This window comes from Mya arenaria, chromosome 13, assembly GCF_026914265.1.
Source record: "Mya arenaria isolate MELC-2E11 chromosome 13, ASM2691426v1".
Classification (NCBI taxonomy): domain Eukaryota; kingdom Metazoa; phylum Mollusca; class Bivalvia; order Myida; family Myidae; genus Mya; species Mya arenaria.
The window spans coordinates 46,167,931-46,184,072 of record NC_069134.1 but is presented as its reverse complement, the minus strand read 5'-3'; the positions used below and the strand labels follow the sequence as shown (position 1 = coordinate 46,184,072).

At 38.2% G+C, this 16,142-nt stretch overlaps 1 protein-coding gene across 1 annotated transcript in view; it reads right to left on the bottom strand.

Moving 5' to 3' along the window:
* Positions 1-16,142, bottom strand: part of LOC128214672 (exportin-2-like) — a 150,301-nt gene that overhangs the window by 64,495 nt on the left and 69,664 nt on the right. The window contains exons 13-15 of the mRNA XM_052921266.1: positions 11,412-11,504; positions 2,784-2,868; positions 563-624 (exon numbers count right to left, since the gene is read on the bottom strand). Of these exons, the coding sequence (XP_052777226.1) occupies positions 563-624; positions 2,784-2,868; positions 11,412-11,504 (240 nt within the window). The remainder of the gene's footprint in view (positions 1-562; positions 625-2,783; positions 2,869-11,411; positions 11,505-16,142) is intronic.

Genomic DNA, 16,142 nt, shown 5'->3' with positions numbered 1-16,142 from the left:
CTTTTCAAGACCTGTGCAAACCTTACAAGGGATCATAACAACAGTAAGTTCTCAAATAATATTCTTCATCTTTAAACCTGCTATCTTAAACACATTCTCAAGACCCCAAAAACCTCTCTTTTGTAACGGTCCGCTGTATGCAGCGGATGTGCGTTCATAGCCTTCACTTCTATGCACTTGCTAGAAAGCTCAGCTGTCCTGTGAAGCATAGTAAGTTGGAACTTCAACAATCTTTAAAGCTCTGCTTTTCTGATGGTTGAAGTGTAACGGTTCCCAGTAGGCGGGAGAGGTCTACAGCGGCAGAGGTGCGTTCATAATAATATTCCGTATAAAACGGAAGTACGTTCATACCGGATGTAAACTTGGTTGGTAATATGCCAATTAGCATAGCCCCGGCTATGTGAGAATAGAGAAGTTAGTGTATATAAAGACCAGTGGACCCCTTCAGGGTTGAGCATGCTTTTCCCTGAAGGGATCTGTTGGTGTTTGTTTCATTACGCCAGAAAGCTCTGCTATCTGGTGTTTGTTTCCTTGGCTTGCACCTTACACTTTCAATGCTTACCTGATTTCTGAAGACCATCAAGTACTTAATACAGTCAGCTTTAATCACAGGGGTACAGTTAACTGAAAACAAGAATAATGAAATCTGTTAAAATGTATAGTCCTGAAAACCTCAAAATTTATCTCCAGAATTATCAAAGTTAAAAAAACATTAGATTGTCTGTATTATTCAGTCAAAGAAGGGCACACCGTAACTTGACAAATATTGAGGCTGGCATTTTAGGCTTAGCTCTACATGGGCAGTTATCTCTAGCAACATGTGTTACAGAAAGTTTCATTTGAAAATAGCCCCGGCTGATTAAGTTAATATTTAGAAAAATCATTCAGTTTGTGATACAAGCATCAAAATGTTCATAGGTACTCCTCTTAGGATAATTGTTTGAAAAAACCTGTTAGCATCCTCTTCTTAACAGCCATTTCAAGATGGCCGCCAATCCCAATTGAAAGAAATTATTCTTCATACAAAAGTTGACTTAGTAGTTCCATCTTAATGGTTTTGGGGTCAAATAGTACCGTATAGATATAGAGGGTGTTGTCTGCAATCAGTCAATAAGTCTTGACTAATACACTACAATCACAAGGAAGCAGACACATGAATCTTCTTGCATGCAAAACACGCTACAGCAGATGGTTACACAATCATTATGATGAAAGCCAACAACACAGATGTCCTTGTCATTGCGGTCAGTGTTCTGCCAATTCTGCAGTTTCTTGGTGTAGAAAAGCTGTGCGTCGCATTTGGCCAAGGAAAAAACTTTAGGTGGATTCCCATACATAATATAAGTATGTCAATTGGCCCAGTAAGATCAAGGGGTCCAACTCTGTCAGTACCCACCAACAATTGACGAAGAAGATCATAATGTTCTTGAGAGGTTCTAAGTCACTATGTTTGACAGGTCTAGAACCAGCCAATAATAGTATTGATGAAGCAAGACTGGAATTGTATGCCCGAAAACTGAGGGCATATGGATCAATTCCTCCAACACAAACATCTCTTATTCAACATGTTAAGCCTGCTGCATACTAAGCAGGTTGCATATGAGACCAATCACTACATGTCAAATGGAAACCAAAAGCCCTCCTGACTGGGGTTGAAACAGCAAGATGACGTGTGGCAATCTTTTGGACTGCACTTCCGCCAATTGCTCAGAGTTGCCAACAGCTTACTATCTGAATGTCATGGCAGGTGCAACTGTAATCGATTTACCTAGAATGGCGGCCATCTTAAACAAGAGGGTCATGATGGCCCCAAAACGATCACCTAAGCAAAGGGCCACAACTCTGTGGTAAAGCATTAATAAAAATGTTGCAATTTAAACATATCTTTACTGATGACGATGGCTTGTTTTATATCTGTAAAGGGTCATGCAATGAAGCTACTTGTAAAGTTTCATTGAATTTGGCGTGGTAGTTTCAGAGATTTTTTTTAAAGCAAAACAGTAAGTTGGCCATTTTGCTGTTGTTGTTGTTGATCAATCTCAATACCTTGTTGTATTTTTGAAGAGGGTCATGCAATGAAGCTTCCTGTAAAGTTTCAGTGAAATTGGCCTGGTAGTTTCAGAGGAGATGTTTTTTAAAGCAAAACAGAAAATTGGCCAGATTGTTGTTGTTGTTGTTGATCAATCACAACCCTTGTTGTATTTTTGTAGAAGGTTACCCAAGGAAGCTTCCGTTAAAAGTTTCATTGAAACTGGACTGGTAGTGTTAGAGGAGATTTTTTTTTAAAGCAAAACAGGAAGTTGGCCATTTTGTTGTTGTTGTTGTTCGTCAATCGTGACCCCTTGTTGTATTTTTGTAGAGGGTCACCCAAGGAAGCTTCCTGTAAAGTTTCATTGAATTTGGAGTGGTAGTTTCAGAGATAAAGATAGCAGCCATTTTGAATTTCCCATGACTAACGGGATTTTCCAAATAAGTAGACCAAAAAATCTCCATGTGCTTGTACCACAATGTGAACAATTTTTCCAAAAATCTGGCGGGCTATAATCAATTTTGAGTCATGGACAAAATTAAAAAGTGTTTGCATCCAAAGACGCTGATGCAGCCAACCGCGTGCCCACATCACCTGAGCTAATAAAACTGTAATGGAAAAAACAGTTAAACAATTGTTTAGAGATATTTCTAATTTTCCATAATGATTTAAAGTTCACAAGCATGAACACATCTAAAGCAGCTAAAAAGCTACTGCAGAAAAAAAATCACATTTTAAGCACAATTGTTCCTACCATCTGCCTTTTGCAGGTCAGGAGCTATGTGGGAGTTGTAGAAGTCTGTGATGTTCACCAGCTCACTCGTCTGTGTAATGCCATGCTGAAAACAAAGAGTACTATTTTACTTTATTCAATAAACCATTTCGTTAGTCTGAGTAATGTCATGCTAAGAATGCAAGTATTTGTAATTTTTCTCGAAACATAAACCTCAACTGCCATCTTATTAGACATACAGCAAAATGATGTATGATCAAGAATTTCAGTTAAATATTGAGTGAAATTTTTACTTGCATTTATAATCAACCGATCTTCAATCATTGTTTATTTTACTGTTAATATGTTATATATTATTTAACCTTAATGATAATAAATTTTAGTCAATAATTAGAACTAGAATTCAGTTGTTATGTTTGACATGTATTGACCTTGTGTGTTTGAGCATCGCCACTTGAGTTTGTTCCTCTGATCAATTATGTAGAATTGATTAATTAGTTATTTAACACCTTGTTTTCACAGTTTACAAATATACTTATTTGAAAAGGTGTGTTCCCACTTTCCCAACTGCTAATTTTTCCTATAAAAATTGAGGTCGGGGTTGGGGAAATGTATTGTGTGTTGTAACAATAGAGTTGAAAGGTGATAAATGGCGAAAATTGCTGTACTGTGCAGAGTCTCAAATTTTGAGAGAGAATGGTTCTTAAATTTAATAAAATAACACAAAAATAGAGCTGATTTTTATTTGCAATTAACAATAGTGCATGTAATTAAAAATGCAAGAATGTACTTTACTTATAATAAAGAAAACTATAGAATAAGAGAGCATTGGGATTAAATGATGAACATATAAATACATGAATGCACCGTACTATTAATAAGAACATAAAATAAGAATTGATATTAAATAATGAATATGTTAATAGATAGCAGAGATATGATTATATTCAGGCTTCTAAAAATTTAGAACCTCAATCGGTCCGGACCCGGCGACAGCCCCCCCCCCCCTCAAAAACAAGAGCACCGCGAAACGGAGCATTATACGCCCGAAGAAGATTCGGCTTGAGGTCCTTTTAATGTAGTGATGATTTGTATAAAGTTATTTGAAAATCGCTTTATTAGTTACCAAGTTATGGCCAGGACACGGAATTGCTAACGGACGAGTAACAAAGATGTGGCCCGGACACAGAATTGCTAATGCCCCCCCATGGTGATTCTAGTCTTTGAGGTATGGACCTGGAAATTGCCCGCGACACATCCTTTTAATGTAGTGATATTTGTATAAAGTTATTTGAAAATCGCTTTATTAGTTACCATGTTATGGCCCGGACACGGAATTGCTAACGGACGAGTTACAAAGATGTGGCCCAGACACAGAATTGCTAACGCCCCCACATGGTGATTCTAGTCTTTGAGTTATGGCCTGGACATGGAATTGCTAAAGTCCCCCCCCCATGGTGATTCTAGACTTTGAGGTATGGACCTGGAAATTGCATGTGACACATCCTTTAAATGTAGTGATGATTTGTATAAAGTTATTTGAAAATCGCTTTATTAGTTACCAAGTTATGACCCGGACACGGAATTGCTAACGGACGAGTAACAAAGATGTGGCCCGGAAACAGAATTGCTAACGCCCCCCCATGGTGATTCTAGTCTTTGAGGTATGGACCTGGAAATTGCGCGTGACACATCCTTTTAATGTAGTGATGATTTGTATAAAGTTATTTGAAAATCGCTTTATTAGTTACCAAGTTATGGCCCGGACACGGAATTGCTAACGGACGAGTAACAAAGATGTGGCCCGGTCACAGAATTGCTAACGCCCCCCATTGGTGATTCTAGTCTTTGAGTTATGGCCTGGACATGGAATTGCTAACGTCCCCCCCCCCCATGGTGATTCTAGACTTTGAGGTATGGACCTGGAAATTGCATGTGACACATCCTTTTAATGTAGTGATGATTTGTATAAAGTAATTTGAAAATCACTTTATTAGTAACAAAGATGTGGCCCGGACACAGAATTGCCAACGCCCCCCCCCATGGTGATTCTAGTGTTTGAGGTATGGACCTGGAAATTGCGCGGGATGCATCCTTTTAATGTAATGTTGCTTTGTATAAAGTTATTTGAAAATGACTTTATTAGTGACCAAGTTGTGGCCCGGACACGGATTTGCTAACGCACCCCTATGGTGATTCTAGTCTTTGAGGTATGGACCTGGAAATTGCGCGCGACACATCCTTTTAATGTAGTGATGATTTGTATAAAGTTATTTGAAAATCGCTTTATTAGTTACCAAGTTATGGCCCGGACACGGAATTGCTAACGGACGGACAGACGGACGGACGGACAGACGATGGAGGCCATAACATAATACGACCCTTCGGGCGTATAAAAAAATGAAAGACCTGTTCATAAGTCTGATTATACAGAAATGTCACACATTTTCCCGACGTCTTTTCTGTGAATTTTTTTTTGCGATGTGGCAATTCGTAAGAGGGCTCTAGAGCCAGCATAGCCGATTCATTATAGTTATTGATACAAGCCAGGGTTCGAATTTAACTTTGAGGAGTACTCACAAAATTTTGGGAGTGCTTTTTGAGGCAACTCGCAACATGAAAAATCAAATTGCAATTTTATTATATTTATTCCCTTATAATATTGTTTAATTAACATTGATATTTACACCCAAGACATATTATGAATATTAAAAAGTATCAATCTTGAGTGACTCGACTACAAGAACTTGTTGATGGCTTATTTTTTTGGGGGGTACAGATGACTCATTGGATGCTGGCCACTTTTTGATTACAGAGCTGTCCAATAATTTGACATTGTTCACTTTAAGGGGTGTATATTTACCCTCGCCATCGGGTAATTCCCATTCGGCAAGTATGCTACAGATTTCATTAACTGATTAAGTCTTAAAAACAATAACATTTAAAATTTGGAATAAATAAAAGCAACAGTAAATGTAGCGTGGATGCTTTGGACTATAAAATATATCAAAAGTCTATTCACTTTGTGTTGTATGTTTTGGTTGAAAAGTATTCAATTTATAGTAGTGAAAGACAAACACAAGACGTGAGTCTGCTACTAAGTTTATTCTACAAGTGAAGTCCAGTGGTTAAGCAAGGGTACAAGTATTAATAGATCTATAGTCTGTTTCATAATAGAACACTTTGGCAGTTGAGCGGATATATTCAAAGGTCGATGGGGTTTACATATAGTGCGCAAAAACACTAAATTTAGCCAATCATTGAGCTAGGTGATTACGTCATGTCAACTCATTTGTATTCACTTTGTATAATGCACGCCTCGTAGCATCCCTGGAAAGATTCGAGATAAAATCCGGCCTTTTCCGTTCTATTTTTAAACACTTACTAGAGCGTGACTCCGTACTGCCTTCTCTTTACTGGTAGTGTAAACATGCCACTTATAGGTTGTTTACACTCGACTTTGTAGCGAAGTTAAGTTCATGTTTATTCTACTTTCCTTTTAACATTTTGAGGTCTAGAAAAAGCCACTCGCAGAATTTTGCGAGCTTGAATAAAAGCCACTCGCAATTTGCAAATGTCCCTCGCATTTTGCGAGTATGCGAGTCTAAATTCGAACCCTGCAAGCTTAATTCAAATGAGATTTTCATTGAGTTCTTCGGTGTTTCTAACAAGAACAACTGCGATCGTAATTAACTGTGGTTGGCGGGAAGTGGTCAGACGACAAAAAGTGAAACAGTATTATGATTTATTTTCTTAATGCTTCTACAGTGGGTCAACATTCAACTGATAACCTTGAATAATAATATATATCTAGATTTATAATCAGGGCTTCAAGCTATAAGTGTGATATTGACAACGATTTTTTTCATTACTGCGAATTAAAATGACGTAAGGCCAGAGTTTTTTATTTTTCGTTGACAGGATTTTTTTTCAAAAATAAGCACCAGGAGGAGGGAATAAAATAAGAAAAAGATGTCGAAAAATGAGCATCGAGAAAAAAGAATAAAAATAAGATGGATTTTCCATATTTTTTTCTTTTTTTTTTGACTTTTTTATACAATGCAAGTTGTGCACACTTGTTTTGTACTCCATACTGCCTGTTGTATAAAAGTGTTGCGCCACAGCTGTAAGAGGGCATCATTTTAACAAGAGGCCCAAAAGGGCCTATGCTCTACTGGCATGGCTTTTGTGGTCATATCAATCCAGAGCATGTATGTATGGGTAAAAGGCAACAGACATATAGTTTATGTTTTGTGTTTGGGTTACCTGAAAACGTAGCACGTTCAACATCTGAGACCAGAAAGTATTGTAAGCAGATTAGTTGCATGAACTATTTTAATATGTGCCAAGTAAAAGTCATCTGACAAAAAAAAAATGCTTTCAAAACTGTACTCATAGTAAAATTTTCTGTAGTTTAAAAAGTTAAAAAAAGTTGGTCAAAAGGTCAAAGTCAAGGGCATCCTAGGACAACATTGATCAATTTGAACAAACATTCACAATCAATTGTGCTGAGATGGATGCACGAACACACAAAAAGATTTTCAAACCTTTCCAGATTTATGTTTACCAAACCTGTGAACCCTGGGTGTGGCCAGTAATGACACCAGGTGCATAACTTAAACATTCACAATCAATTTTGTTAAGATGAATGCGCAAACTACAGAACTTAAAGCTAAAAAATGGCCTTTGGGCTTTCAACAAGAACAAGGCAGAGTAATTCACAAAATCAACTGCAGAAGCAAAAAGCAAATTGTCTCTCAAAATCCTAGACTTGCAAATTGTCTCCCTTAACTTTAGACTTGAATTAACATATACATGTAAACTTGGCTAAAAATAGAATTCGCTCATGCAGACCTGGCTAAAAATAGAAAGCATTTCTTTAAAAGTTTCATGGCCCATAATCTAGGCATTCATGGGCGGATCTTGCTGGTTTTCGAAAGGAACCGAGCTCTAATGGATATCTAGATACTGTACAAGTTTCATCGAGATACAATCAAAACTGAAGACTGTATCGTGTTCACAAGCAATTGTTTACAGACGCACGACCGCACGGACGCACGGATGCACATACTACGTACACATTACCATCGCATATTCCCACTGTTTCTCAATGAAAGGCACCGACATATGACAAGACCCTGGACCATGATGTATTTTATGCGTATTTCCCGAAAATCTAAAAATAGTAACAACATCAAGTTTTTGTTTACATTGTATTCAGCTTTATTTTTGACTGGGACATTTTACCGCTTTTGAACCCAATCCACCGAGTAAGAGACCCAAATACACCTCGCTGCCATTGCCAGAGGTTCACATGTCTGACATTCAGTGCTACTAACTTGTCATTACATGCTGTTAAAACATGTATAATAGGGTGTAAACTTGAATTACAAATTGAAAAGTAAAAGACACAGTATGTTGAATTAAATATTAAAACAGGCTCAACAACGATAAAAAAATTAAAAAGTGGAAGGGACTCCTAATTTCAGGAAGGGACACCTGATTTCAAATGTTGGTGTCCCTTCGGGATCCCTTGGAAAAATGGTTAGTGTCGACCCCTGTCATAACATTATCGCTACCTTATTTTGTGCCACTGACTTGTCTGTCATTGACGGTTTCTGAAAGTAGTGTTGCCATGGCCTCCATTTTACATGGCTTATTTTAATCTAAGGGGAGTAACACGTTTATATTTATCGCAAGGATACAGACTGACTTCATATAAAAACACTTCGTATTTAAACCGACTTCGTAGATTGTGTAGGTTTAATTCTTATATCAATATGTTGCCGATATCAGAAACCTAGAAATACCTAAAAAAAATCCAGGAAACTAAAGCAATGCAGTGTGGTAAATGGTGCAATGCATTATGGTACTCGCTGGGCATGCGCACTTAAAACAAAGGGAGACAACAAAGTGTCCACTCATTTCAAGGGCATTAATTTATCTAGCAACCATAGAATGGGCATAACAGAGGCCGGATTCTGTAGAAACGGTAGACCATAGAAACGAAATTTACGATTCTTATATTAAAATTACGCGCGTTTAGTAGAAACAATCAATAAAATTAAGAACTAGAAATTACAGTTCAGTTCACCTTTAATTGACCTTAACCTTTAACCACTCACCTCAAAATCGATAGGGTTCGTCTACTGGTCATTGCAAACCTGAAGTAAGTGCCTCGGCCCCAGCATTATTGATGGGAAATGGATATTCCCGATTGGGAAACACTGAGAATTCCTTTTTACCCAAACAGGCAATTTCTACCATTGACATATAATGTTTAATATGAAACATCTACAACAAAGCTTGAAATGGTTTGAAATTATGTATGCGAATGTGAAAAGTATAAATAGAGTTTCATTTAAGTCCTTTCAATATTTTTTGAGATATGGTACATGCAAGCAGCTTCATTATTAGTGCATACTGTAAAAGTGAAAGGGTGAGATAATTCAGCAATGACTAAAGCTAGGAATATGGTTCTTGCATACTGCAATTGTGCATCTTGCCGTCTGCCCATGTTTCAAGTTTCATTGAACTTTAAGTTATTCTTTAGGGAAGGATGTATGGGGAGCGTAATAAACAGAACAAGAGATGTTTGTCAAACATTATGCCCCCGCCTGAGCGCCATGTTGTCAGGATTATATGGACAATTGAATGAAATATGCATGGACCGAAATGACAGCTGATTTGTTGCTGTTTTAAGATTATGACCATTAAAGTGTGAGGATAAAGTGTGTTATGACCGTCATGACCTTTGACTCTATGAACTCAAAATCCAGAGTCATCAGCTGGTCACCAGAAACCTAAATGTCAAGTTTGAGGGCCATGGGTGCAGGCATTGTCAAGTTATCAAGACAAGTTTTTTTCGTTCAAGGTCACTGTGACCTTGACCTTTGACCCGATGACCCCTTAAAACATAAGGGGTCATCTACAAGTCAGATGCAACTCCAAGTCAAGTTTGAAGGCCATGGGTTCAGGCATTGTTGAGTTATCACTCGGACAACCTTTTACCATTCAAGATCACTGTGACCTTGACCTCTGGCTCTATAAATCCTAAAATCAATAAGGCTGATCTTCTGGTCAGGCTTAACATCCATGTCAAGTTTAATGATCATAGGTTCAGGCATTGTTGAGATATCAGTGGGGGAAGATTTGTTAACTTTTTTGCGTTAAAGGTTACTGTGACATTGACCTTGGCCTGATGACCCCCAAAGTCGATAGGGGTCATCTACTGGACAGGCCCAACCTTCATGTCAAGCTTGATGACCATAGGTCCAAGAATTGTCGAGTTTGCTTTCAAGGTCACTGTGACCTTGACCTTTGACCCCTAAAATCAATAGGGGTCATCTACTGGTCAGGCCCAACCTCCATGTCAAGTTTGAGGGCCATGGGTGCAGGCATTGTTGAGTTATCACTTGGACAACCTTTTATCATTCAAGGTCACTGTGACCTTGACCTTTGGCCCAATAACCACTAAAATTAATAGGGACAATCTTCTGGCCAGGCTCAACCTCCAAATCAAGTTTGAGGGCCATGGGTGCAGCCATTGTTTATCACTCGGATAACCTTTTACCATTCCAGGTCACTGTGACCTCGACCTTTGGCCCAATGACCCCTTAAATCAATAGGGACCATCTTCTGGCCAGGCCCAACCTTCAAGTCAAGTTTGAGGGCCATGGATGCAGGCATTAACGAGTTATCACTCGGACAACCTTGTACCATTCCAGGTCACTGTGACCTTGACCTTTGGCCAGATGACCCCCAAAAACCATAGGGGTCATCTCCTGGTCAGGCCAATTCTCCAAGTCAAGTTTGAGGACCATGGGTGCAGGCATTGTTGAGTTATCAATCGGACAACCTTTTACCATTCCAGGTCACTGTGACCTTGACCTTTGGCCAGATGACCCCCAAAAACAATAGGGGTCATCTACTGGTCAGGCCCAACCTCCAAGTCAAGTTTGAGGGCCATGGGTGCAGGCATTGTTGAGTTATCACTCGAACAACCTTTTACCATTCAAGGTCACTGTGACCTTGACCTTTGACCCATTGAGCCCAAAAAATCAATAGGGGTCAGCTACTGGTCAGGCCCAACCTCCAAGTAAAGTTTGAGGGCCATGGGTGCAGGCATTGTCACGTTATCACTCGGACAACCTTTTACCATTCAAGGTCACTGTGACCATGACCTTTGGCCTAATGACCCCCCAAAACAATAGGGGTCATCTACTGGTCAGGCCCAACCTTTATGTCAAGTTTGAGGGCCATGGGTGCAGGCATTGTTGAGTTATCACTCGGACAAGCTTTAAAATTATTTTACCATTAAAGGTCACTGTGACCTTGACCTTTGACCCGATGACCCCCAAAATCAATAGGGGTCATCTACTGGTCAGGCCCAACCTTCATGTGAAGTTTGATGACCATACGTCCAGGAATTGTTGAGTTATCACTCGGACAAGCTTTGGTCTACCGACGGACCGACCGACCGACAGACCGACCGACATGCCTGTGCAAAGCAATATACCCCTCTTCTTCGAAGGGGGGCATAAATATACATATACATGCTACATTCTAGTTTTGCACTTTACATGATAGAGGTTCTCATTCAGAGCAGACTTAAAAGCACCTGTTCCCTTTACCACAAGGAGGCCTTACCTTCTGTGTTTGAGCCTTTGCAGCAAGAGAGGTGACAAGATAGATGGCTGCATCCTTACTTCTCCATCTCTGGCCTGGGTCTGCTGCGTACTCCTACAAATGATAAGATAATTTTGAACCATTCACATTTAATCAGCTAATCCACATTATGGGCCAGTTCAAATGTGCAAGAGTAATCCTACATTATTATTTATTTCAAGCACATACCAGTCATCGAAATTACAACTGGGTGAACAAGCCCGAATGCCGACACTAGTGCATCAACATTCTTAACAAGCCCTGCTGTATAAAATCCAGAATTTCTTAACAAGCCTTGTTGTATAAAATCCAGCGGCCTTGTGCTTATTTAAACCACTGACATAAGGCAAAAATTACAGCATGTGTTTCCGGTAACATGGCGAAAAAAAATAGGGTCGGTCAGTCTGGATTTTTTTTTTTTTTTACAGTTTCGATTTCATGCAATATTCTGTTGCATCAGATCAATTACGTTATATCTAAGCGTTTCATAATTAACAAAAAGTCAGAAAAAAACAGCATTGTTTAATGTCTGAAATCATTTCCTTACCTTCGACTACCATATTTTACCGCCATTTTTGCCCATGCATTCTTATTTTTTTGTATACAATACTCGTTTATAAGAGGCGATAGGTTTTTGGACTAGGGCACTTCTGGCCTAGTTCATAGCTGTAAACACGCATTCTGCATTCTCAAGCCGCATCTGGGGGTTCACTGACGTAATGTATTCATATGCTGTATTTTGATTGGATTGCCGTTAGCGAATTTGAATAATCAAAGTAGTACCAGTACTGATTACAATGAAAACATCCAATAAAAATAGTTCTCCTTACAAGACAAGCTAATTGTATGTTCTTTTAATGAAGCACAAGAAATGGATAAATAGCGAGTGAGTTAATCGGGTTAACTACATGAATGTTCTTGCATACGGTCAGATTAAATGCAATAAGAATATGAACATATTGGAAAAGTATGCATCGATATTTTTCCGTTCAATGCTCTTTATTGATAGACTGGTAGCCGCTTTCTCTTTTATCTGAAAAGAGACCAGTATCAGCTAACCACGGTGCCCGTCACGCATTCGAAATGTCTTGTGGGTAAGTAAACCGAATCAAGCGTGCGGTCTAAGTAGTAAACAACCAGGATATTTGGTTTTAAAAATAGTATTGTTATCCTTTGTATAGAATGTTGGTATTAATTTATTAACAGGGCTGTTCTTTTTTTCGACATAATTTGCATGTTTCCGTGACATTTTCTTTTCAAATACAAAGTTTATTTTTTAACTAATCATTGCATGGCACTCAGCACTTTTTTTAAATACAGCATGATTTTTGGTATTGATTGTTTAAATACTATTAATGTAAAATAAAAACCATATGCTGCGTACCTGTATAACGTTATAACTTGTGTTTTTTAGGAAAAGTAAATTCGGGTACCAGTCTACTGTATTGACTCATTCACTCTGATCAGAGCGGCCGAATGATTCACACATGTACATGTTATCACTACTTCCGGATGCTGATGATGTGAATTTTATACGCGTTTTATTGTAGAAATTTATCAATAAAGTCGCCATTTAATGATTACCACCATCAAACAGATTTATTGTCGTCTTACTGTGGGTAGCATGTTTAATTTGACACGTAAAATTTCAAGCAAGTTTGTTTGATAAAATCATGTGATTTCAATTTTGCAAAATGGAGATAAATCATAAAGAAATATCAAATATGCGCATACTTATTTAAGAAGTTTCATTCTAAATGAAGCCAAATGTATGAATATGTGCACAGCATCTGGCTTATGAATATGATGAGTGTTTGCATAGAAAAGTCTTGGAGCCATTCTCAGTGTAAGTAGGCACCATACATTTTCATGGGTGAAAGTTGCAAATTTTAAAAATACTGAAAAATTAAGCTGGGGGCCAGGGGGCCGCAGGGCCCCTGGTGGGTTCAGGGCAAAGCCCTGGCAAGGGGTCCAGGGGGCCAGAGGCCCCCGGAAGCTCCAGGAATTAAGCATTTTAAAACACATTTCAAAGCCTTTCCTGTCTTTTAACGAATCAAATCTATGTTGTATATTTATAATATTTCTGGCAGCTTTTGTCGACATACATGTACATAAGGCCCCTGACAGAAACATCCCTCAATAATTTAATTCTTGCTCATTAATCAAGAATTCATTTAACTCTGTAACTCATTCAATAAAAGTTAAAAAATGAAAAACAGAATACAATTAAAGAAATATATTGAATAGTGTTTTGTATTTTGATCAAGTTACCAATCTGACCATTTCACACTCTTCGAATCGACTTTTGACAGCCTTTTCCACCTCCATTTGTTTTTCGCAGGCTGTTTAAGCTCTTGAGTATTATTCCCTAAGGGTACACACTTCAGAGTTCAATTTTGACAGCAGTTTTTCGATTTATTTCATCGTTTATTTGTGCCTCCAATTTGCGGTATGTCGTAAAAGTCGTAAAGGATACTGACCGTAAATATTCGGCAAAAACCGGCTTTTTCCGTCATTCAAGTTTTTGTTGGCTCGGAAACTGCCGAGATTATTTGGAGAACATTTGAATGACAATGCTTTTTTACGAAAAGAAACGACTACAACGCTATTTATAGAACGAAATTGGCAAACCAGAAAATTTAACTTTGTTTTATCTTCGATTTTGAGTAGATCGCGATGCTGATGATGGGGTTTGGGGTACCCCCTCCCCCCCCCCCTCCGAAAAACTCCCCGGATTTACATGATTTAGAAAAATGACCCCTGAGAAGATCGAAAATACGGAATTCCGTATTAATACGGAAAACTTTCACCCATGCATTTTGTTCAATGACATTGTGATAAACCATCGCCATTTGTAAAACAATCTTGCCTGCTCACTTTTGATTTCAACTCTTATAATACACCAGTCAATTGTTACCACCCCCCTCTGGGTATACTAGGGAAAAGGGCAGTGTTTTCACCTTTCAGGTGTCCTCGCAGTGCCTGATGATTGCGGTGGTTTTGTCTTCCTGCAATATTGCAGGAAATTACCCTTACCTAAGATCCTTGGGGTGCGAGGTTATTTGGCAGGGATTTTACCACCAGTTTGTTCCCGCAGGGCAGGGCAGGGATTTTATAGGGGATTGGTTGGACTGAAAGTCAAAGTATTCCCCAGACCTGGGGGTGGGGGGGGATGTTACATTTGACTGGTGCATAAATTACAAGTTCTTTTTCTGAAGACGCTTTCAGCTCACTTTTTGTTTCCTAGCCAAGAATGAAAATCAGTAATCAGTCAGAATTACAGTATGGTGATGCATTGTTGATAGTGCTGAAAATTGTGGAGAAAGAATTGAACTTGTATTATAAATCATTTGGCTTGTGGCATTTAGGGAACAAAATGAAAATCAACTTATTCAATAAAGTTCCCTTATCACCCAAGGTTGTGGCATAGTGAAGTAATGAAGATTTAACCTCACAACAGTGGTTCTCAAATGCTGTCCAGGCTTTTTTATGCTTAAGAATAACTACCTGGCGATGGCAGACCAGAAATCATCTTGGCATGAGATTGGATCACTATGGATCGCTATGCACCAGTCAATTGTAACCAGGGCCCCCACATCCGGGGGTATACCGGGGAAATGGGCCATGTTTTTACCTTTCAGGTGGCCCCGCAGTGCCGGGTCTTCGTGGAAAATACAGTGTGGATGTGGCTTAACCTAATGTCCCGGGGGGGGGGGGGGGGGGGGGGGGGGTTGACTGGTGCATAAGCTTGCGTATACATACAGATTCAGGGTTTTGGTGCCCATTTAACAAATTACCTATTACTTATTCGAAGTTAAGAATATATATTTATTTATATAAGTTATACTTTGCAATCTAAATCATAGATTTGAAAAAGGTAACCTGTATCATTAAATGCAATTATACATAAATAATTGTGCAAATCTTTATGAATCATCCAAATATGAGTACCTTACAGGGTCAATGTTATTTTTAAAAATTATACTAAGGGAGCTTTCAAGATTAGCTTTCCAATCGCATACACAATGCAGTTTTAAACCTTGATAATTCAAACAAATCTTGGTTGCAGACCATTACTATTAAATATATGACAAGTCACAGACATTATAAGGTACATTTTAAATGGGCTTTAAAAAAACTTTTTTTATATAGAAATCTGACATTAACTTGGTATCGATGTGTACAATTAATGCATTGAAACTTACTTACTGATGATTCACATAGTTTACAAATGATTTATTAATAGCAGTTATTTCGTGTTTTTCCATTAAAAAAAGATTACTAGGTACATTGTATGTCTACCAAGTAGAATTCATTTTTATATCATATGTGTATTAAATCTGCCGTTGATGTTATTAAGTGATTTAAGCGAGTTAGGTATATATCTGGAAATTCCACCCAGTAAGAGTAAGTCTTCATAGCATAGTGGATTCGACACTGCATTGCAATTTTTTTACATTTTGGTATTTTATTTACAATAACGATATCAAAGAGTAAAATTGTCCTTAGACTCGTTAAAGAAAAAAACAACTTTTTTGGTGCCAATCTGGTGTACAGTCCCTTTAATAAACAACAAGTGAAGCCAATGCTGTATTAAATATAGAGACAAACAAAAAGAAGACAGTACAAAGTTCAAAAAGTGTGACCAATTTGAGAATACCTTACGTAATTTATAAATTTTCATGCGATTCAGACAATTTTAATGCTAGAAAT